The sequence below is a fragment of the Tigriopus californicus genome, chromosome 5, assembly GCF_007210705.1.
Source record: "Tigriopus californicus strain San Diego chromosome 5, Tcal_SD_v2.1, whole genome shotgun sequence".
NCBI lineage: Eukaryota > Metazoa > Arthropoda > Copepoda > Harpacticoida > Harpacticidae > Tigriopus > Tigriopus californicus.
In genome coordinates this window covers 5,908,294-5,932,859 of record NC_081444.1, presented here as the reverse complement: position 1 = coordinate 5,932,859, position 24,566 = coordinate 5,908,294, and the positions used below count along the sequence as shown (strand labels likewise).

Genomic DNA, 24,566 nt, shown 5'->3' with positions numbered 1-24,566 from the left:
CTTTCATTAATAAGGGCCCTTATTTGCAACGTCACACCGCACAAAGAAAGCGGGAAGTGGCAAGGTAAATTGCCACATAAACTGCTCTTGCCTTGCCTTGAACGCAATTTCTTTTCCGGGCATTATGTGACCCGAGGCACTATTTGAAAATAAGATTTTCATAGAATTAGTCAAAAACAACACAAACGTATCAAATTCAATAACAGAGAATTGGCCCAATCGGCCCTTTATTTGTTAGAGGCTGAATGACAAAGCGCCCTCTGGAGTGCAGAACGTAAAACATATTTCGCGCAGCGTAAGGGGGCTATAAGGCTCTACACTTGAATCTATCATAGACATGTTGGCTTTTGAATTTCTCGCTTGAGCCAAAATGATCTAGGAACGGAGCAGATTTGTTCGTTAGCAAGACTAAAAGTCAAACGACATATTTCATCAGTCACAAGCCCTGTTCATATATTTTCTGACCGACCAACGAATTAGAGTTGGCGGATCTGACCCGGTCCAAGTTCTTACACAATGAAATAAATAGTAGAAAGCAAGTCATCCTTTTCATTAATGAAAAACTGTTCATGGTTGGCGGCGTGCCTAACAGAAAGACAAACCACTATATTTACAATAAAAGGGTAGGGGATGTACCTGACAATGTCAAGGTCTCTTTTGAAACTAAAATGCGACTTCAGTGATCATCCTAGTTATCGAACCATCATTACAAATTAGATTGAAAGTCTGTCAAGTTCAATATGCCGCATGGGGTACATACTCCCTACGAATATTTGTAGGCAGCAAATTGAATAATGAAGGAGTCCGAGAAAGAAGAGAGTTCGACTTCATTGTTCGAACTAGCCTGGATTCTCGAAGGCTTGAAGGTGCTCTCAAAACGCACGTTAAGCCTCAATCCTAATGTGAGCGATGCAGCCTTGAGTTCTCTGATCTTTTGAAACAGTATTGAAGAAGACTCATTCTTAGTTTTTATCGTTTTTTTCATAAAGAAAGTGAATATGTTCTCTACAAGAGATTTCCCTCGGAAAGTTATATCGACGTCTATGAATGTGAGGATTATTCACACATGATTCAGCTGGCTTTATTAAATGACCCGTTATCAACATTGATACCGTTACATTCACGGCTTAAAAGAAACAAATTTCGTCGACTAGTTTTCATGCAAATAGTTTATTGACATTTTTCTCTCTCTGTTTGAACGAGTACATCATTCATCACACCTTTCAAATACGCGTCTGGCTGATTGGAATTGCATCTCAAAGCTCGGCTTCTTAGTCTCTGAATATTTCGCCACTAGCGCATCAAATGAAGCTCTGCCTTGCCCTCGATGACCTCCAGACGGGATACGAAATTCACGGCCAGACTCCGGAAAGTCCAGTTCATCCATATTCACGGTTCTTCGGTCTCTCAAGGATCGAGCTTTGGCGGCCTTTTCAGCCGATCGTTTGACAGGAGTCACGTGGTGGGGTGACGTTATGGTGTCATCGTCGCTACTGGATAACGATAGAGAACCATTGGTGCCTTCAGGCAGATGTATACCACTCTCTGGATGGGACGATACCCCTGAATGGCTGGACCTATCACTGGCGGGGCTGGATCGAGTTTGGGTCGAGATGTTCTCGTTGGACTCAAAACATCCCGAATCTCGAGGAAAGCTGAGTCGTTGAAAGCTTGAGATGTGATCGAGTTTCTTGATGCGGGATGCATAATGGGGCGACTTGGTTGGAGAACCACCGACATCGATGTCACTATTTTCTCCTGAGTGTATTGCTATAAGCAAAAGTGAGACAGATTAGATATTATATTGAACGCTGTTTGATTCATAGTATTTCATGCTTAAATGAATTTGGTGGCAATTAAAATAATCAACAAAGGTAGAAATGCTGAACTGGTTTGAACGTTTTCAACTATGCACTTAGATCAAGGATAATCATACAACCTGACCATGAAAGAAACGGGTTCTGTTTGTTTTAGTCTAACATTTTTTGCAGGAGTTCCCTAAACACTTAATTGCACAACCCTTCAATGCGAAATACGTTGAAGGCAATTCAAATTCAGCAAACTAACAAAACATTGGTTTGTATGAGGTTGCGTCATTCCGCTTTTGTATATTCCGCCAGCTGCTAAGTGACAATTAACATCTAAAAAACTCCGAAAAGAAACGCATGAAACAAAAAAAATGGTACTTACTGGCTGAGTCTTGAAGCAGTTGGACAGCCGTCATGAGTTTGGCTCGATGTTGATCATTGGTGATGCCCAAGTAATCCAATTCAGCTTCGTCCATATCTTGAAAGGAATCCAACTCCTCGTACCCGTTCAGAACAAAAACCGATATGTGTTCCTAAAAAGCAAATGGATCAAATTTCTTTCTTACAATAACATCGTCGGATCGACGGGTTAAAGAAACGGATAAAAGAGAGACCAACATCAAGTTATGGCCAACCAAGGTGCCAAGAGAATTCATCATCCGTGAGTTGCCCACGACGGTCCTACCTCCAAGCCAATTTTCCTCAAAAGTTCATCCACAGTTTTGGGCCTATTGACCACCTTGGCCCCTTCTTCAGGGGATCGCCAGTCCTCTGGGGTTGACTGAGACCCCGGGTTGCCAAAGTCCTTTTTATGAGTTTCTCGCTCGGGAGGAGCCCTTTCAGAATGGGATGGTGGTCGAGGACTCTCTCTAAAAGCTCTGGGCTGTGACTGACTTCGAGGCTGAGGCAATATTTCGACATTGATGAACTTGAAGTTACCCACCCGATTCTCGCACTTGCCCTTCCAAAGGCCACTGGGGTTCATACTGATGACGTCAATCACGTCTCCTCGCTGGAAATGGGACGAGAAAATAAGTTATCTTTACAGCTCACTTGAATGGACCCTGTCTTCAATCGACTTTATATACCTTAAAGCGAAGGGCGTCTTTATCATAGGGACTTGGCGTGTAATCCACCAGAGCTCTCGCCCGTCCCAAGAATGGACCCGTGTAGATCGTTTCCTGTCCAGTTAGGGTAGGCGAGGGCAGGATGTGCCCTCCACTGACCCTGGGACTCTCTGGAGGCTGCGGAAAACTTCGATCAGGACTTCGACCTCCATTGACTGTGGAGCGCTGGGAAATCCTCTCAGCTGATCGGGATCTTAGTCTGGAAATTCGCTTTTGTACGTCTTGTCGGAATCCCTTCATTTTGTGCGCCAAGGAAAGGCTGGGACGATTCACCGAGGCTGCGGAGGACGACGACGAGGACAAGATCTGAAAGCCAAGAGAGGATCCAGGTCATGTCATATTTGTTTTCAATTAGGTTTAGTGGTATCGAAATGTGCGCAATGTCCCGTGGGAAAAGTGGGGAAAAATAGCCTTGGATCGTTTGGGTCATGCATTCATTAAGTAAGAAACGCAATTAAGGAAAGGGTCCGATCATTAATCGACCCAAGAACGAAGCCCTGGATGAAGGGATTCGAACTTTGCCAATCAGCTCCTGTTTTTGTAAAAGTGTTGGTGGGGCTCGTTGTGGTGAGTCAGGCAGTGTAGATTTAAATCAGACTCCTATCCACTTTTTACTTGCCACTAATTGATGCTCATGTGTCTGGAGGGGATTTGCCAAAGAACCTTAGGGTTCTTCGGGTGTGGGCAACTTATTTTCAGACACGAACATCAAATGATAGCTCAAAGGTCGGAAACGAAGTGTGTTTTCTAGGGAAATAAGAAATATCCGTCCACAAATAATTTGGAAACCAACTTCAGAAAAGTATAAAAGGCTCGGTTTAATTCATTTTTATCGACTTTCCAGTTTTCCTCTCAAATTCGAATGAATAATAATGTGTGTCTAGAGGTTTGTGAGAAATACATCAGGAATATTAGGAAACATATTCAATGAATATTCTGTCTGATATATTGATCATACTAAAAGTAATCTTTCTAAATCCTTGAAAGATAGATGACAAACAGAATGCTAATTTGAGTTAGCAGAATAAAAAAGTAACTTGTATCTGATATACAGCTATCTAAGAATAGCAGTTTGAACTCATTAGAAATCAAACCAAAGCGACCAAGGTCGTTGCATCGTCATTATCGTTATCTCCCAGGGAGTTGTAATTTTTTCCATGACCTGAGAGCACTAATAAAAAAGAGCGGAAGGACACCTCTTCATCTGTTCCTTCTTATCTTGGTTGGGTATGAGGTAAGTAAATCAACTTCATCCTGGGGTATTCATTCACCTATCTATCAACTTGAATTGAACCTTGGAAGCTGATAAGATTAATTTCGAGGCTTTCAGGTAGCCGAATCAAAACTTACTTGAACTACCACATCTCGACTACCAGAGACGTACAGCAGCTTATCCCAAAAGAATACGATTTAAATGGATGTGCAACAAAACTTAGTGTATTCAACGGATCAAATTTTATGCTCGCTTGACATGATTTTGAAGGTCAAACCATCGGAGGATTAACATTAATTGTTTTGGGCTAAAATGTGATCATGTATGACAAAGCGCTAGGTCTCTTTTAATGACAACCTTCGATTCAATATGGCCAAGACATAAAAAAAATAGCCATAATTTATTTCCACCCTTCTAAAGGCTATCCATATCTGCGACTGATTTTGCAAATTTTGTTGTGAAAATCAATATCAATGTCTACATAAGAGGTCGATCGAAAAAAAAAGGCTTCCAAGTGCCCTTGTCAGATAATGCCACAAATCATCGTCCAAATCTGTGTAATCTTATTTAGAATTGATTCAGCAACGAAGATCGAAATCAAATTAGATCAAGAGTCGTACCGAGAAGTTGGTCCAATGAGAAGAAATCGTGTCATCCTCGTCATAGCTTTTCAATTCACAGATGGGTTTCCGTCGCCTCAGGTAAGGAGAGTGGCTAAAGCTATGGAGCATATTGATTTGACTCGAGACACGGATATTAAAACAACACTCGGTGGCACATGTTGCGACAGACTGGTCATGTCCAGATCAAGGCTTTTATCAACACTATCGATTGAATAGCTGCTGCAATTTGGAAGCCACGGTAGACAATCTTCGTTTCTGCACAGGAGTTCGAAAAACAGGATTTTGAGGCCCAGGTAAAAGAAGAGCCTTTTGGGCCGGTTCGTGTCGGTTTTCTACCATGCCTAGTGTAGTGCATATTGAGGGAGGAGCTGTGACATCCCCCAAAAAGACGTGAATCATTTCGGGTTCACTCTAAAGAAAAGGGTTCAGCTACATTGGGTTTGTGAAAAAGGCAAACCTCCAAACCTCGCGGCCTTGACCACCTTAGCTGAGGCAAGAGCATCCACACGTCCAATATCCGATCGATCACTTCCCTGGACGTCAACATGTATGTACTACTACATTTCATGTCCGAACAACAGAGACCTCTGCATTGCAGCTTTGCTCACAAACAAGAGCCCCATATCCGAGCACTAAACCTCTGGAAACACCAACAAAAGAAGTCACTTGGCAGTTTCCGTCTCCTGTCTACACAAAGAAAACTTACCAACAGAATGACAGACCCCCGAGTACCAAAGTCAATATTGACAAGAGGCATCTGGCAATCGTGATCGAAAAAAAGAGGTCTTCAGCCAATTGGATGTTGATGAACAACTTAGTGGCTCATAACCACAAGTTTGGATCAAACCACACCGAACGTGATGGGAGATGAAAACCTCTATCCAATCCAATGGTCACATCGTCTCTCATACTTTATGATCGGTAAGTATGTAGTTCTAGTTGTGTTTGAATTCTTACCGATGCTTTTTCCTCGTCCATCGAATGATTCTGACATTGTAGGGATTTGTGATCCTCTCCCAGATAGGATTGTAGTGACATTCCAGGTCCCAAACTCAAACTGCCATGCTGGTTCTGAAACGATAAACAGATTCATATGAGATAAAGCACATTTTTAGCATGCCGTACATCGCAATATGTACTCGAATATATTTGTCAGCCACCGAAGAGCGTCCACAGACAAAATAACGATTCCAATGATTGGGATCTATTTTGAGGCGAAGAATAACAAATGTCGAATAGAGCATGAAACATGGATTAATATTCTTTTTCTTTTTTTCATTATTAACCCTGAGCCACGTTCTACGTTCTTCAAATGTGTTTCCCTGGCAAATGTGATCCATACAATTTTGAATGAATGTTCAAAAGTACATACAGGTAGGTACAATACTGGCAAGCTCAAATGTGGCAAAAAAGGTCACGAATCCGCGCATGAGAAGAACGAGAATTGAAACAATGCCAACTTGTCGTGACATCGTTGTTTGAAGCCTTCTGATTTGATATAACACGGATTGGTTATTATCCTGCCTCCACATGCTCACGTGTTAATGAGCTGAACCCAAGAAATGCCTCTTGTCGCAATTGTTATTATAGGGTTCTTATTCCGCTCTTGACCTTGGCAACATGTACCCCTAAGACGTGAGAGTCCCCTTTTTTTCTTTCGTTCAAAGTTCCTCGCCGAAATAATTCCGTGAAGAATAAGAAATCGTGGCGGAAATGCAGACAAGGAAATGGCATGCCGGATTCATCCAGGATGAATGTCATCTTGCCTTTCATGGAAGGATGCTTTTCCACGGTATCTTGGGATGGATCATCATCATCCTTCTCTTGGCGCGGATGTATATTTTCTGACATCCCAAAGCGGACCACTCAATACCCAATTATGTCATTGACATGTCGTGCTCGATGGATTATTACACCATCAGAATTGGCAGGCTCCCATCCAACATCAACAACGCATCAACGCGTCAACGCCCTTTGTTGATTTGCTCACTTTGAAATTTGTACGTAGGGCCCAATAGGAGAAGCGTGACAGATAAATAAGCCACTCGAGCAATACCAGGACTTCCCCCACTACCCCCATTGTGATATCATTCTGAGATTCCGAGGACGAGCGACAAAGCCCCGGAATTGTCTAAATGCCACTCACCCAATCAACTCAACCCCCTGAAAAGGGCCCAAAAGCGAGATGACGGATGGGCATCAACCCGAGACAGTTTCCATTTAACCGGAACCCAATCAGTTCCTATTCAAATTGTTTGCTCTGAAGACCCCAAAGGATCATCCCATGTTGTTCAACCATGAAGAATCGACAAGTTATTGATGTTTGCTCTTNTTACTCTCCCTCCTTGGGTCTACGTAATGTACTACTTCCTTTGAGTGTTCCCTCCTGAGCCTCGTATTTCACCTCGGTTCCCCTCCAAGGAGTCAGGGGGGGCGTTCGTTAGCCATGGTTTATTCGTTCCGATTGTCGCGAAACGGATTCGTTCATTTCTCAGTCACTTCCTGCTCCCAATCTGAGATGATCGATGGTTCTTGAGCGATAGAATGGTTTTCTGACGTCTTAGCATCCACTGTTCAATGTCAGCCTCGTTACCACCCCACTCCTCGCACATACCCGATAGTAATGATGACCTCTGATTGGATGTTTTTAGAGGATGGATATCACTCACTTACTACTAGTTGCCCCAACAACACCATTCAAGTGGGTCTGTTTCGAACCTGTGCGGTTCTCAAACACATTCCCCCGATGATGAGTGATGCTTTTCGATCCTGCTTGGAGATCAAAGGCCTCACTAATCAGCCCCAGTTGTCAACTTCTCCTTCTGTCTGTGTCATCTCATTTATCTCTCGAGCAGAATGCAACACAAAGGGACTTTTACGGCTTTAATTAGAGCCATCTCCCTCCCCCCCCCTGCTCGTTCTCCAGAGGCACAAATCCTGACCAACTTTGTTAGTGAGCTGGCTCAATTTATCAATCCTGGCAGCAATTAAAAGCGAAGAAATATGACTCAGTTCGTATCCTAACACATCGCCACACGATTTTTTGCGCCTCGCCATGGCCACCGTCAAGTGGAATTCTGATCCTTTTCTTTTTGAATACCCCTCATCGTAATCTGACCATTGTGCGACGTCAGCATAATCTTGGCTCATTATTGTTCGATTCTCGCTCGTTTAGGACAATGAGCGACGTCTCCCCAGGTTTAGCGGGCCACCACGTCTATCATCCATCACAACTGTAGAAGAGATCCTCAGATTCCCGGCATCATGTGGAGAGAATAGAATTGCGAATTCCTCATGCATATTTGAGAATTTGTTTCTTTGACAGCCTCCAACCCGGACGGCTGATTTCAATTCTGCTCAAGCTCAACCTTTCCTTTGGACAGGAGGATCCAAAGGATAGGGATGAATGGATGGACGGATGGATGGGGTTTTGGATGCGGCTCTTTCGAGAATGAGGAAGAAAATTATGAACCAACATATGGTAGTTCCGCAAAAGATACCGGGTAATGCTCTCATTCTCAAATTCTCGAGTGCCAGTGTGCTACAATCTCGAGTTATTATCATGATTTGGTGCGCTGTGTCGAGCACTCGAGGTTCAGAAAAGACAATTACGGTGATAGGAAGTTTGCGGTTGTCGCTTCTTGATCTTGAAAGCCTCACCTGAAATCCAAGACCCAGTGCCAAGATCCCAGTGGAAAAAAAACAGATATGGTACTGTAAATGGGCGATGAAGCTCAAAACAGGTTGAGGGGTTATTCAAGCATCTCTGGTAGAGGCCCTCTACCTTGTTGTTTTGATATCAAATCGAGTGAAGGCCGAATAACTGACCACGATCAAGTAATGAATGAATCGAGGAGGGAAGGCAATCGGTCGGAATTGGCCCTTGACCTCGCTTGATCGGTGCATAGCCCTTCCCATTCCGAATTCCATTGGATAATTAGCCTCCGGATTCCCGTATGTGAAATCCTGAATCTCAAAAACAAAAACTCCTTTTGTGCCATCTGACGAATTCACAAAGCTCCTGAACGAAACAGTAAAACAAAGAGTCGTGTCATTGCGGGCCAAGAGCTGGGAAAACATTGCATATCCTGTCCTCGCATTTTGCGCCTGGAAGTCGTTTTGCTTGATTTTTGGAGCCGCTAATGATTGGGTTCCCCTCTCCGAACACGTTCGATAATTATTTTTCCAAACAGCAAGTTTAAAGGACCCATTGGGCTACTCGGAATTGTGAACTGCAAAGGGACAGGGAAGAATTTGTCAAGGACACTCGAATACTAGTTAGACTCATAGCCGAACATGATGGGGCCCGAAACTACCAATTTTGCGGCATGTTCATGTTTTGATTCTTATTACCCATCAAAGGATTGACTTTACCACATGGACAACAATGGATCGATTCCTTGTTCCTTGTTAGCCGATGAAACATGACCAGCATCTTCGACGGTTAGTGATTTACGAGTATTTTCCGATGGGCCCTCGATGCATTTTGAGCCTAAACCTCATTGATTTATGTCCGACGTTTGACTACTAGCCCACATATTAAGTTCCAGTCAGGCCTCTCTCGTTCTAGCGTGATTCAATATTTCAGACACAATGCGTGAGCTTTTGCCATGAACACGAAGAAATAGGACATTCCTAATACCTCTTGGTAGGTACATCGTATGCTGGTTTAAACACAAAATGAATGCCGTCATCCGGCCGCTTCCTGGTTCAACTTTTGTTGGCGTTGCTGTGAATCCATAGAGAGAGAAAGGGTCTTGAAAGTTTCTCCCCCCAAAAAGTTGATTCACACGTTTCAACGTGACTCTTTGCATTCTTTGGCATGATTTATATATCGTCAAGAAAGTTTTTCCCTCCCTCACCCGTACTAGCTATCGGTACGTATTCTGTATGACGACAAGGGTGGGGCCACACAACAATGCGAGCTCACACGCGTGATGACTTTAAGGGCTGCAAGACGAACGAATGTTAAACATTCACACTATGTGCAGCTCCAACAACCTTGCAATATTGGGATTCACTTCAAAGAGGCAAAGTGGGATTGATTTCGAATTCGGCCCTGAGAATTGATTCGAGATATGTCGAACTTTGTTGGAGTTCGAATCGATTAATCTACTGTGCGTAAGGGACGAAATTGTCCTCAAATTACGAGAACAAAGTGGAATGAATAAGTAGGCTCGGAATTTGGCTAAGTGAACGAGAACTCGACTTGAATCTGAAAGCGTGGAAACAATCTCCAAATATTTAGCCAAAATACCTGCTGAGCGCCCTAGGGAATTTGTTATTTTCTGCCAATGAAAATGAGGCCAAGACATAAACAGCACAGCTCAAGTTAATGACAAAGCTTGAATATTTGTACAAGCAAAACATGCCTCCCCCCACACACAAGATCCAATTTCTTCCAATCCGAACGACAGGAAACGCTCCTTCTGGATTCGTTCGTTCCTTCATATTCCAAAGGATCCATCTTTTTTCTCACGGTCCATCGTAGGTCCTTGAACTATTTGGATTCATTGCTCGAACATAAACTTGATCAAGCCAAAAAAAAGAAGTAGCTTTCCAGCCTGAGGAGAACTTCAAGATCATTTGAAAAGCAAACATGTGTGCTAAGTATGTGTCCATAGAAGCATACAAGCAACACTATTGAAGTTATGTAGCTCGGATTGCTGATCGAAGGAGGGGGAGAAACTGGATTTGGAGGTGGGAATCGACCAACTTCTTACTGACTCGTCCATAAACCCCTTCTCAATTTCCCCTTGGCACTGGCCACAACCAATTCCCCATTGATATTCAGAGTAGGTTCAGTAGAGCACAAACAAACATATCTGGTATCTTGAGCATGATCCTCTTCACCAATAATTTGTAATCGTAGAGACGCCCAATCGAGTCTTGCTTGATCATGAAGTCCATCAAGGTTTGCTTCACCACTTATCAACAAGTGTTTGAGAATCGCCCCCTGGTAATTGAAGTGGTCGAGAGTGTGGGTAATTATGTCATTTTCATGGTGAACAATGACACTCGTCTCGTTTTCACCGGAACCTTATCGTTTGTCAAGATTTCTCTTCCTGGGCTGGGCCAGAGACCAAGCATGACACCGAACCAGCGAACAATAATCTTCTAGGAAATCTGCTGAGAGGTTGTGTATGAATTGGACCAAGGCGGATGTACGGTACAGCGCATGACACCGAACCAGCGAACAATAATCTTCTAGGAAATCTGCTGAGAGGTTGTGTATGAATTGGACAAGAGTCTCCTGCTTCTTTTTCTTCTTCTTCGTTTTCTTCGTCTACTACTTCAAAGAGTTCTCCAATCCATTTCTCAAAGTCATTGTGTATACAGACATTCATTCCTCTTCACAACCCTCTAGATATACGTACGTACTTACGTACACTGTAGTTTGACGGGACTAGCAGGCTAGGAGAGTACTAGATGAGGAACCGGGAATCTTGGACGATACAGATTCACATGAAGAGAAGCCAGAGAACGTCTTGGGATTTCTCTTTTGATGGAGTAATGTGATAATCAGTCGATGGACAAGTGAGAAACGTTCAAGACAACTTGTTGGACAGATGAGAGCATCACCATCATCATCATCTGCCGCATAGTAGGCTTCTTTTGCTAAAAAACGAATCACGGCTGACAATTCCTAACCATCATCATTGTGTTCAAGCTCACTAATTGGGAGCCACCACAAGGAAATGCAGAGGTTTTGAAGAGAAATTTCCCAATATTTCCCCTCTCAGATCTCGAGTCCATGGAGGCGAAGTAATCCGATGAAGTCAATTTTCGGTAATTGGCTATTTTCTCCCACCATGACTTTTGGTTTAGGCCCAATATGGTTTGGCTCAATGCTTGGATGGCTCCTTAATTACTAGAGATTAACTCAGGGGGTCGAAGTGATCGGTTGTGGAGAGAAATACTCATTACATTCCACAGTCACAGTTTCGACATCACCCACCATCATCGGGAAATTCTATTTCCAATCACGAATTCTAGGAATGACAATCTTGCGTAACAGTCCCGGTCAATCTAGTAGATGGGATGACGAAACGGGTTGCTCCGTGTCCTCGGGATTTATTTCGGAATGGATTTGGAGGTTCATTCATTCATGGCCATATTTGGCAATAGACCCGAAAGGATGGAAGATCTAGGCCACACACATTATAACTTTTTTCCCCGTTTCTTCACCTCTTCTCAGCCAACTTTTTGACTGCTCTCCTTCAAGAGAAACTTGCACTTTGCCTTGAAGCGAAAGAAAACTTCAGAGAATGGAACTGTATCCTCGGGACAAATTATGGTTGATTAGTAATGACATGTTTGTGAGTGTGATCTATCACAGCAATCAAGTTCTGTCTTTGTCTTCGAATACGTACATTTGGTCAGGTCTACTGTAAGCGCCCGAAAAACTGGCATGATTAATAGCGAGCAACTCCCACAAGCAATGGTGTTTTTTTTTCTTCTTAGACGTCTAGGTGGGTTTGGGTTCCAGATGCTCTTAAATACAACCACCTCCGGCTAATTCTAATTTTAATGCAATATCTTGCCTTGGTCGACTACTAAATGAAGAGGGTAATTGGGATGCATTATTCATCGCATTCGAAGCCGCCAGATCCTGTTCAATGTGTGTGAAATGTAAGTGCACATCGAATTGAGGTCAAACCTCAACCACATCAGCCATTAAGACAGTGCCAAACTTAACGATCCCGAATTCATCAACCGCAAAACAGAACAACAGATTTTGAGATCAGACACGTCCACTGGTTTCGCAGCATTTCTTCTCCAAAACGGGGATCGTTTTTTTCCGGAGATCTGAGTTTCTAATTCACACAGAAGAACCGAATGTAGCTTGAGGATAGTACTGAATAATAATGGACAAGAGTGGGACTCCGCCTACAGAAATCACGATATCCTCGGGTGGTGATGATTTCCAAGTTTAGACAGTTTTCACGAATTTGTTCTTCGTGGCATATTTAGTAAGTCGACTGGCGAGCCTCTGGCTAAACTGACGCCCCCTACCGTAAAGATCTGCCTCGGAAAGTTCAACGACGTGAAAGGAAAAAGGCATGCACGCACATTGTTTTGCTCATAAATACTAATAACAACGTTGTTATCTTACCTCCGGATCCTCGTCGAAGGCAGAACTCGCATTTGAGTAAGGATGTTTGGCCAGAATTGAATAGTTATCACATTCCCCATCAACCTGGGAGAAATTCGAGATGGTCGGCGAATGACCGAATTTGGAGGAGAAACGAGAGAGGTTCGAATGGAATTTGTCGCTGGAGTTTTTCAGCGTATCGCGAACGGCATCCCTCATCTTTGGTCTCTCGCAGCTTTTCGACCTGAACAAAGGCTTTTGCTGCTGCTGCGGCTGCTGCTGCTGCTGTTGTTGTTGTTGTTGAGTCTGCGAATTTGAGGCTCGATCTTGGTCAGTGGAACCCCCCAAGGGTCGATTCCGATCGCGATTGCGGGCAGCACGAGCGTGCAAAGTGGGCGATTGAGTTAGCTGATTGATTTTGAGGGCGTCATTGTTATTATTTATCGTGGGGTTCAAGGAACTGAAGCACGCCGTTGTTCTTAGGTACATGTTCTCGTAGACGGGGTGATAGGAGTTCGTGGCACTGGAACCGAATATGGAGCTCCCCGATGTCGTAGACGACTCCTTGTCCGAGTTGTAAATGTTCTCGTAGTTGTGCTGGTTGTCGCTCGAGTCATGCCTTAAGAACTTGCTGAGTGACTTCTCATTCCAAGTCTTGTTGTAGAAGTGGTGGAGGCTTTTCGAGCTCTTCATCTTGGAGGGTTTGTTGCTCTTGCAATTTGAGCCCTTCTGCTGATCAACACTGCCATTCGATCCCAACTTGAGATCCGCTAAATTGGCAAAGGTGGCAGCACTACCGTTCACCACACCATCCAAGAGTTCACTGGAATCTGGCACTGACTTGGGTCGAGAGCTACTCGAGGAACCTCCTCCAGACATCCGACGGAGCTTCAAGAGCACTCGATGACTTCCCGAACTTGGATTCCCAGCCCCGGGGACGGACCCATGACTACTGTTGATGTTGGTAGAGTTATTGTTATTGTTGGTGTTGTGACTCTTGTTGGGGTTGTTCTCGTCTTTGACCCGAACGGTCACCCCATTACGGTAAGGTACCTCCGGCACAATAGATGCCGATGACAGAGGTAGAGCCGCACCTTTTCCACACACTAGAAGCGGCATTTGTCCACTTTGAACACCGTTGGATGACTGATTGTTCAGAGAGAGACTAGTCGAGTCCGAACTTCCAGAATAACTGGAAGTGCAAGAAGAGCCATTACTTGCAGTACTACTGCAACAACTCCCTCCACCACCACCACCACCACCACTGGGTTTCACCACATGTCTATGACAACAACAACCACCTCCTAAGCGAGTCGTGGTGTTGGCGGTGGTGGACGTGGACGACATATCAGTGTGAGTGTTCGTCTTTGGCGAGTCCTCCCCCTCGACCACGGTGGCTGGACTCATTGCACGACACGCGGATTTGGAGGAAGATTTTGGCAGATTGTTCCAGTAGAATTTGTACATGTTGCTTGCTCGGTGTAATTGTTGGTCATTCACATTTGACGTGGTTACAATCCAAAGAGCCGACCGAGGAGGCTATCTCTATTTGCTAAACGTGTGAGATTTTGTTCCACACAAGCTCGCCAATCACGACCAAAGAGTCGTCGTTGTTCACTTTTCCATCGGAACTTCACTTCTTCATTGCTCGAAATGCACGATAGATGTGATGATTTCCCGCTCGTCCAGATTCAGACCATGCTCTAGTTGAGCAGCCGACCACCATCCATCCACATTTGGAACTAATTCCTTTCGGTGCTCACACTTCACGCCCGGATCTTTGACAACACTTCACCAATCCACTTGTCCACCACATGGAGAGCACAAGAGAGTCATCATGAGGGATAAAAGTGACACCTTTCCCTCTCGTTTGTTCTCCTAGGGCCCTCACCCGGAGTGAATGAGTGAATAAGTTTGTTTGCACAACGAAGGCGACCGAGATATCGGGCTCGTCGGATCCAAGAGATAGTGTTCACTTGATTACTTCTTTTTCCTCTACCTAGTCTTCAAACCCAATGAGGAAGGCGGAGCTCATGCACAAAGAGAGTTGGAAATCGGGCAAACCCGACACGATGAGGAGCTTCCTTCAATGTTTCGGGAGGCGAGAAGTGCAGACAGTAGTAATCAAAGAGAAATCTCCTCGACTGCCCTTTCAACTCTCGTTCGCATTCTTCAGGCACCTCTTCTTGTCTTCAATGGGAGTACCCACCACTCAACTTGGTTTGCGTGGATTAGGGTGAGAAAGAAGGCATTCTGGAACCCGCCGTTTAACCAACACGACGTCGTGTTCGCTGTTGTTATGGTTCTCAGGTTGGAAAAGCACGATTCGGACCCCGGGTTACCGAGGTTAATGATGAGCTTGGAGGAGCCTTTACCGCCCGATCGACAAGAGCGATGATCGAACTTCGAATTCGATTAGCTTATAAAGCACCACTTCTTCTGGTTCTTCTTCTTCGTCTCGGCTGCAAACACTTCCTGAGTCTTAATGATGATATCCTAATCCATTGGCTGAGGAAAATCGTTCTTGATCGGATCATGAATCTTGGGCAAGATCGTGATTTCTGGCGTGCTTTGATATTTCAGGTCTAGGTGCGATATGAGGGGTGCTGAGAGCCATGTTTAAGGCGAGTCTTCTACTAACTTGCACTGCAAACATTGCTTGGCGCTTTTTTTGAAATACAGAAATAATCCCTTTTCAACTGTTTTGAACTGAGCTGACAAACACAAACACCTGAGCTGGAAAAATCCTGGGAGGATTGTGAATTCGGAAGCCTGCCATCTCTAAGGCTATTCTCCTCCTCCTTCTCATGATCCTCATCATCCTTCATTGGTTGGGTATTCAAGTGAAACTACATTGTCATTTTGCATTTCTAAAAGACCATTTCAACCATCTCATGCTCCTCTTCTTCATCATCATCATCATCATCATCCTGGAGGATCGTCGCACGTGTGTCATTGTCTCGCGATCGTGGACAAAAACAAGCCAATTGTTTCAGGATCCAGACAGTTGATCCTGGCTTTGTCTCCCTGAGGGGGTTTATTCAGAAGGTCAACATGGGAGGTTTGCCCACAGGCAAGGGTAAAAGCAGCATTGATCAGCCATGAAGTTGAAGTTGAACACTGGCTCGGGAGTTTACGATCCTCGGCTCTATTCAGATTGTTTCTTCAGACCGATATCACGAGCCCTAAAACGATTTCCAACCGGACAGTCACTTACTTGACTGGCTTTGGATGCAAAATGATTAAACGACGAGGATGGAGTGCTCTAGAGGAACCTTCACTGTAGTATGTACGTAGTACGTACACTACAACCAGGATAGGTTGAGGAGGAGTAGAGGGAGGAGAAAAAATGCGAGTAATACCTCTTGGCAGTGGAAAAACAACGCCCTAGGTTGGTTGAGAGAAAACGAATTCCAGTCTGTGATTCAGTGATGGTTGTAATTACTTTCAGATCCTGGAGAGGTCGCGACAGAATTGAGAAAACAATCCGTGTAAACTACCCCACCACCAGCTATGGGCCATAAAATTATTTAGTCTAAGGATCGCCTAGGAATCAAAGAAAACCAGAAGATCTCTCCCACATCCTTCTCTGACACGACCATTTCTTGCTCGGCCTCGGAAATGAGGGTTGAAGAACCTTCATTTCCAAGTCATACGTACATACTCCTGTCATTTGGATATGGTAATAGGTGGCAACATTTAAAAACGAGATTCCTAACCTTGGCTTGGATATGAAAATTTGCATTGTTCTTCGATGTCACGACCTACATGCGATGCTAGTTGTTCATCTGCTCAAAGCTCTTCATAAAGCAAAGTAGGCCTCCGTTCAACCAAGCCAAGCCAAGTCACTCTCATCAACACTGGCATTATTCATGGAGCGCTTTCAATGAACACGTACCCGGGCTTGATGTCTGCATTCACGATCCAAATTGAAATCATTTTTACCACTTATCCGTCATGTCATCTCCACTTGTTTCAGATGAAAACCAGGCAGCATCAGGCCAAAGGATCTCATTTACCATTTAAAAATTCCCCACATAAATCACAATTGCCCGAAAAACCACCACGTCAACCCGTCGACCTACTGAACCACCTGCGCAACCAGCTCACATTCAGTACAGTCGCAATGATAATAATAATCATGCAATAAGCAAATGAGAACTGCCATGACCTTGTTGGCGCTTGGAAGTCATCATTTGAATGCAATGTCATTGCCATCAAGTCTTTGACTTGAGCCAAAAGAATAACACAAAAAGAGCCAAACAAATCCTCCTCCTCCTCCTTCGTTCATCTTTCCATCATGTGCATAGCAATCTTTGCGTCAATGGCGCGAGAGCAAGCTTTTATGTACATACATACAATAGACGCCAGCATCGAGTAACCTTTGCTTGGAATGGCTCAATTGGTTTCAATGAGCCGGGCCTAACTAATCATGAAGGAGGGTCGTTCACTAATCCCATGGCCCAATTATTTCGGAATATCGCTGCGGATTCTATGCATTAAAGAGCGCTCGAAACTCATCGGGGTCTTAATTAAGTCTGACAGATTTGTGTCAAGGAAGGATGTGTAATCAAAGAAGTCTCCTTGGTTTTCAGAGCCGCTTTCGTCAGGGAGGAAAGTGCTGAATACATATCATAACGATGGTTTGAGAGGGGACCCAAGGAGGAGATCAAACATGAGCGAATGGGGAGAAAGGTAGGTAGTTCAAAGAATCGGGCGACAAAACGTTCTCTTTTGAGAGGATTGACATCACGGAAGAAGGATCAATAGACGTCGGCTTGAACGAAACGAATCCAACGAGGACATCGAATCCCTGACGAAATAAGGTCACGGAAGATTGTAATGTACAGCGCATACTTGAGGAAGAACCCACTTAATCGTCGCTTGTAATAATCACGTGCACAGCCACTTTGCGTCCTTATCAGACAATCTGATGGCAATGGAGTCCTGTTCACCTCATATCATTAACGAGGGTGCATTTATTACCTCTCCATCTATCATTGAAATCTTGGGAGAAATACACAGAGGGGCCAACAAATGAATCTCCACTAATGGCTGGGTATAGGAATGGCCCATTACATAAGGATCGGACATATTCTGCCCCCCTCAAAATCCAATCTTGAACCACTAATGGGCTTGATGAATGTGACAGGTGCCAAGTTCGACTTCAGACCACTATCGACCCCAACAACAACAACAACAACAACAAAATTACATCAACACTGGGCGAAGAAGAACTATCAAGGTCCTACAAAATTGGCCTGCCCTCTTTGAATAATACTTCATTCGATCGAGCGTTGGGCGGATGACATTCAGCACTTTTGGCAACGCTGACAACATTAGCCGAGCATGGATGAATGATCAAGAGCTTCTTTGTACTCTTACATTGGAGAAGGTCCCTTTCAGAGCCCAAATGTAGTACACGGGGAAAGGATTCAAAGTTCCCTTGGAAAGGTCTCGAGTGAAACCAGATGCTACTAACATCTCGTCCCAACACATAAATCCCAGTTAAGCAATGTTAACTCTCTCCGTTTCTGGGCCCTTTTCGGCCAGAATCTATGGCTAGATTTGGTTGGGGATTATTTCTGGCTAGGCAGGATAAAAGAAAAGCCAAAGACATGATGGAAAACATGGCAGAATCAGATGACTAATCGGATCTTACTCAGTACCTTGGCATTGCATTAGACGTGTACAGTACCCCTCTGTTCTCCTGGGAATGACTCATGGTGTGATACCACTACAAAAACACGTTGACTTGGAACTGTTAGGAACAGTCTCGATATATTTTCTCTTGTAGGTCGTAGGCAACATCTAAGGATAAACAAGCCAACCAGAAGGAGAGATCACTCACTCTACGACTGAAGTAACTCGTGTTTTCTCCAGAGCTATTTATTCTCCATCTTGCCATATTAGCGAATTCTTACGGAATTCTTAATGAGGAAATAAAGGAGGAGGAATGCGGGAGGAACCCATCCATTTGGATAAGCAAAAGAGGAAACACTTCGCCCTTCATTTGGAAAGCTCCATCCAACAGATTGGAGAGATCTGCCAAGGAAGGATCGAGGGAACAACATCGTTTAGCCGAACCCCACTTTTTGAGCCACCACACGACAATGCCGCTCATAAATTTCCGGGCTTTGCCATCTTGAAACGAGTTTCTGCTCACGTTCTCCGAAGGAAGTCTGGGGAATAGCTTTTATCACAGCTTGACTCTTCAGATTAAATTTGCATCCAAATAAGGGTTTCTTGGTTTCCGAAAGAAAATGGGAACATGATAAGAAGGAGATTGGTCTTGTTCAGCAGACTCGAGCCTTTGGTGACTTTTTCCATGTTGTGGTAATTTATTCCGCTAAAGCCAGCAAAAAATGTCTGGCTTCCATTTGAGCTTGATTGGAACCAATGGATCAAAGAGTCTTTGGAAAAAGCTCCCCACATTGGACCAGTTGATGAATCAAGCGTAAATAAAAGGACTGAGCAGATAACTCCCAAAAGACAACCCCAGCCAAGGCTTTTGACCTGACTAGAACTCATGTAGGTCTTCTTTGGCATATATTAATGCCATGTTGCCGTAAGAAGTGCAAATGTTCCTTGTTCAGGGCATGAATCTACATTTTTCGGAGTCTGCGTCCTATGTATACGGGAGAGTCGATGCACTTTTCCATACATACAAGATTAATGGTATAGGATACTCCTTCCGGATGATACCATTTCTCAGACATCTGATGCAGAGCATGTCCAACAAGGAACATTAACCATTAACCCAAGGTTGCTCCGAAAACCAATCTCAGCTCGAAAGGACCAACCTCTTCCGCCGAATTGCTATACAAATTGGACCTCCTACGAGTTCCCTAGGGATTAACGTATTTCCTTAATTGACTCGGGGGGTTGGAACGATTTTGTGTATGTGTGTGTGTGGTTCCAAGTTTAATAAAGCTTCCCTTCCGTGAATAGGGCTCCACAAAAGCCAAGTGGAACGTCCCAATATCAGGAGGTACCATAGAATCAAGATTGCTTCTGATTTTGATAGAGCAGCTTCACTGAACGGCTCGGTTCAGTGGAACATTTAGTTCCAAGTCAAGAAGAACATGACGTTAGCCAAAGGGGAAGTGAGGAAAGTAAAGGAGTCTGCCTGGTGCACAGCTGTCAACTATTGCTTTTGTACGAGGCTTTGAAAATGGGGTCGACCGAAAATATAAAATGACGAGGGGCACAAAGACGTTTTTGAAACTCTAAATAGTGGACTCCATTTCCAAAGTGGCTAACGGAACGTGTTGTGGAACGAAAATGTGGAATAATCGTTGCTCGAGACTTACTGGGTGTGTTTGTCCCTCACAAAATATACTATGTGAGTCATTTCAAGAATGGATCCATCAGCAAAAGGCTGATGTGCAAGATGGCTGAGCATCACATGAGGGATTCACTCGCTTGTGGACCCGCATTCGTCTCACCAAATATGATGCCACTACAGCATTATTATTTTTACAATTATTATTACCACTGTTGCGGCAAGAGCACATAACTACTAATTTGCTTTTGGTAGCTCAAGAGGAAGCGCAGTTTTCATCCAATATTTACACAGGGCTGTAAGATAAATCTTGGAAGAGGAAAAAACACCTCATTTGAACGAATATATTTCTTTTTGGTTTCCCATTGAATGTACCCGATCGAAGACGCTCCCTTGCCAGCATTCATAAAAAGGTGATTTGTTGATGTAGCAATATTGGGTGGAAAAAATGGACCCTGAAGAGGGTTGGGTGGCACCCAACATTTTGGGATGGAACAGGGGACATTTCCTTCGTCTTTCTTTCTCCCTTCTCCCTTTTCCACTTTGACAGTGTTCCTCCCTTTCCGTCGAGTCAAGATCAAGGGGGGGGGGGAACAACTACGAAGTGGGAGAAAGTGGGGACGAATTCCCCGAACAGCTCTGTTTCTTGCTTTCCAGAGAATCGATCCTGGTTCCAAGCTTCGCCAAAGGAGAAAAAAAAACTGTCGCACTAACAGCTAATGGCATTGCTATGGTCCTTGTTTTGTCGCCCAAAACTCTTCCGAGCCAACACAATGATTCTAGAGCTTCATGCATTGTCCATTGAGGTCTAAGAAAAGTTGCTCAAAGATGAGTCTGAAAGTTTCGGGTCCGAGACTCAAAAATGGTTCATGTTCCAAATTTCCGGCTCGTAAACTTAGACCCTCGCTTATGGACCAGCGAAACATCTGGGAGTTCTGAGTCGCCCAGGGACACGATTGTTCCCTCAGGATCTTTGTGGTCACCTCTGACTTGAATATTAGAGCCTTGGGAACCGACTTGGTCCGGTCCACATTAACGCTAGACTGCATCAAGAGCATGTTCCAGGAACCATCCTCGAGGCGTTTAGTGGCAATCTAACAACTAGTTCTCGTAATATCCCAACTTGGTCGCTAATACGACGCCCAGATGAGACACTCAGAGAAGGAGCAGGAAGTTTCTGATGGTTTCATTAAAGCAAAGTGCTTGGACGGAAACTTTGTAATCTTGATCGACATTTCATTACCGCTCCCCTTCCTTTATTCTGTGGGTCCTTCGTTGTACTGGCAATCGTAAACAGAAATAGGAACACTTGAACCCAAGAGGGCTACATAAAACCAACCATCTTAAGCCAGGTGAACGAGAGAACATCCACTTCACTGAAGTGTCCTTCCTAATCCTCATTTCAACCGAGAGCAATGCATAACATTCCAAGGAAGAAAAACAAAAGCAAAGAAAAGAAAAGAACGAACAACGAAGAGTAAGGAACTTTCTCCAGGCAATCAGTGACAAACATCCGACGACTTTGCAAAAGTGAGCCAAGAGTGCGAGCAAAACATTTCACTAGCTCAATATCTTGTTCTCGGGCCAAAAAGTACGACGCAGGTAACCCGTTCTTTCACTTCGGATCGCTCAAATTTGGAACGGTTTTTTTTCTTCATATTTACAAGCCCTCATACATCATTCATCATCGCCAAATGTTCATTACATTTCGTTCATTCGTTTTTGGCTTGAGCGAATGAGAATGGATGGGCTCTCTGAGCTTAGCTAAGCCTTTAAGGGGTCTTTTCCATGCACAAAAGGTTATTGCCAATGACTTGGAGGGTTCAAATGACTGGGAAGTGGCCGATTAATTCAAGGGTGTCATAAATAAGCATTGCAAATGGGCTATTACTTGACTAAGCATTAAGCGCAGCGATGGTCTTTACCCTAGGAATATGGGCATTGGTAAACAAAGGCCAATAATGTTTGCATGCTTAAACACGAGCAAGGACATGAGCAGCCTTGAGGCAAAGATATAGCATGGCGATAATGGGGATAAAAGCATAAACTTGTTTCCTCCCGGAGGGTCGACACATTCTTTTCAATTCCCAGTGAATTGTAATAATGGACAAGGTAAGGTCACAATGAAGTCGTAAAACCTCTTGTAGCACCTCCAATGATTTTGGTCGTCCCTTCAGGCTGTGTGGTGATTGAGGTATCATTGGCAATGGAACGAACAGTCTGGACGGAAGTCCTTTCCGAAATGGTTTTATTGTTCCCGAGATTTGTCAAGGCCAAACTTGTAGCTTCACGATATTTCTCTCAATTAGGAACCACTTCTTTGCTCTTGAGTGTCTATTTGAATGCTAGAAAGGACATTGCCAACACCAAATCAATCAAACAACACGAAGAATGAGGTCTCGGGAGGAAATGGCTCTCAAGCATGAAAAGAACATCAGAAGTCCGCCCAAACACACCAATTGAATCCCAGCCCATCTAGCTCCGCTCGCTTTTGAGTGACACAATTCATTCAAATAAGTACTTAGTTTGAGTATGCGTGTGTGTGTATGTGAGTGCGGAATAAATGACTTTGAAAAGAGGATTTTCCCGTGGTCCTTGTATGGACCGAACAGCCATTATGGGAGTGTGCAGTGCTGAAGGTCAGCGTTTCAATTACCCTCATTCATAAAGTATGGAAGAAACATGTACGGACAGCTTCCGAAGAGATTATGCATCAAAGAGTGCCATTTGCCCTAATGATGATTTGCTTTCAGAGAACAAACCATCGTCTATGTACGTGTGTACGTACGTACAGTAAAAGAAAATTGCCAAGATTATGGACGACGAGGCTCTTCACCTAATGGTAATCAACCAATCATTCACGGTGCATTGTTGTACTTTGTACGTGGGAACCGAGTATCACAAAGCAATTAGCATCAAAATGAAGGCCTGACCTCCGGAATATTTCCACTTGATGGAAGAGTTCTGAATTCGACCTTAAGTCAAAATCGATGGTGAGAGCATGAATTTGCCTGGATCATGATTGGGTTGGACTTGTTTTCTGAACTTTTGACGTGCCTACCAACCCTTCAGAAGAGGAAGAACGATGCCCCAGATTTGGTGCACTTTGCAGCATTGGAAAACGAACGGGATCCAGTGAGGCGAGATGCTCAATAAATCATGGGGTTCTTGCTGCGCTCTTGTTGACTGCTCTACGAACACTCCAATTACGCCGTTGAAATTCTTTCAATCGCTCAAATTCCTGCTCAACTCTATCTTGATTGGTGCAAAAAAGGAAATTATCTCGGGTGTCCACTCCAGCATCCATCTATCCATCTATCTATCCATCGGTTCGTTCGCTCACTCGAAGCAGGTCTTTTAAGTTTGATAACAATCAGTGCAGGGAAAATCAGCCGTTCTCTCTCGTTTCTTTTCACCATCCTTTCGTCAAAAATGTACAAGCTGCGATTCAGGCCAAGCAAGAGACATTCACTTCATCGTTCTAAAGTATTGTATGGACATATTGAGAGGAGGAGGGAGGGGGAGGTTTCAACTACAGAATATATACTGGATAACCTCATACGTGGAGAGAGAGAGAGAGAGAGATCTTGCTTCAATTTTTGCGGTCACATTCCCTTGTTTCGAGATGTTTTTCTCAACGAGGAATGGCCGACTTGTTTGGCGAGGAAATCTCCGACGAAATGAAATCTACTCGAGTGTGCAGAAATGGCCTCGCAAATATCGTCGACTGAATGAAAGACAGTCTTGCGTGAAACAAGACGCGTCGGGAATTAAGGCACGTTGGAGATTTACCAATTTCAAGAATGCCAAATCAGCTCAAATCATTCACCAAGGGCTACTTCCTGCCTGCCCGATTTTCTTGAAACTCAGCAAGTAATCAGCCAACCCACCCGGATTTCTTATCAGCATGACAGCAGAGAACCAAGAGACCGACAACGTCGACCTTGGGGCTTCCTTCAAAAGTAGTTTTCGCCTTAAACATGGATTCGATATTCCAAACGTACGCACTTTCCCACAGAGGCAATCCGTGGGCATCTTGACTGACTCTCGGATGTCCAGACAAGTTTTGATGGGATGTCCGTCCTGCGAAACAAAATGAAGCACACGAAAAAGACTCTTCAACAAGATTGGTCAGTCACAAACACTCACTGACAATCTAGATTCAGGTTGCTGGAGCACTATAACACAGCCCAGAAACCATGAGGGGATCTCATTCTCCTTGGATGGTCAATGAACACTTGCTTGGCTGGAGGTTTCAGTTTTGCAGACGTTTTGGTCACGCAACATGAGAAAAAGGGAAAGAACTCTCACTTGGTTATGGGCACTATTAGGGGCTCTGGGCAACTCCTAACTCGTCCGGATCACCGACTCAAAACAACTGATCCGTCTTTCTTCTTCTTCTGCCATTTCTGGGC

General features: G+C 44.1%; 1 protein-coding gene across 2 annotated transcripts; it reads right to left on the bottom strand.

Annotated features, from left to right (window-relative positions):
* Positions 1-1,151: 1,151 nt before the first annotated feature.
* On the bottom strand, positions 1,152-24,566 carry LOC131880619 (SAM and SH3 domain-containing protein 1-like). Of its 2 annotated transcripts, none has more exons than XM_059227294.1 (7): positions 24,156-24,566; positions 12,888-15,451; positions 5,729-5,842; positions 2,897-3,241; positions 2,494-2,820; positions 2,191-2,341; positions 1,152-1,770 (listed from the first exon to the last, which is right to left on the bottom strand). In XM_059227294.1, exons 2-7 carry the CDS (start codon positions 14,331-14,333, stop codon positions 1,208-1,210), a joined length of 2,946 nt encoding a protein of 981 aa, XP_059083277.1. In that variant the 5' UTR covers positions 14,334-15,451; positions 24,156-24,566; the 3' UTR covers positions 1,152-1,207. The 2 variants fall into 2 exon arrangements, with proteins under 2 accessions (XP_059083277.1, XP_059083278.1); XM_059227295.1 differs by having other exon boundaries at positions 24,160-24,566.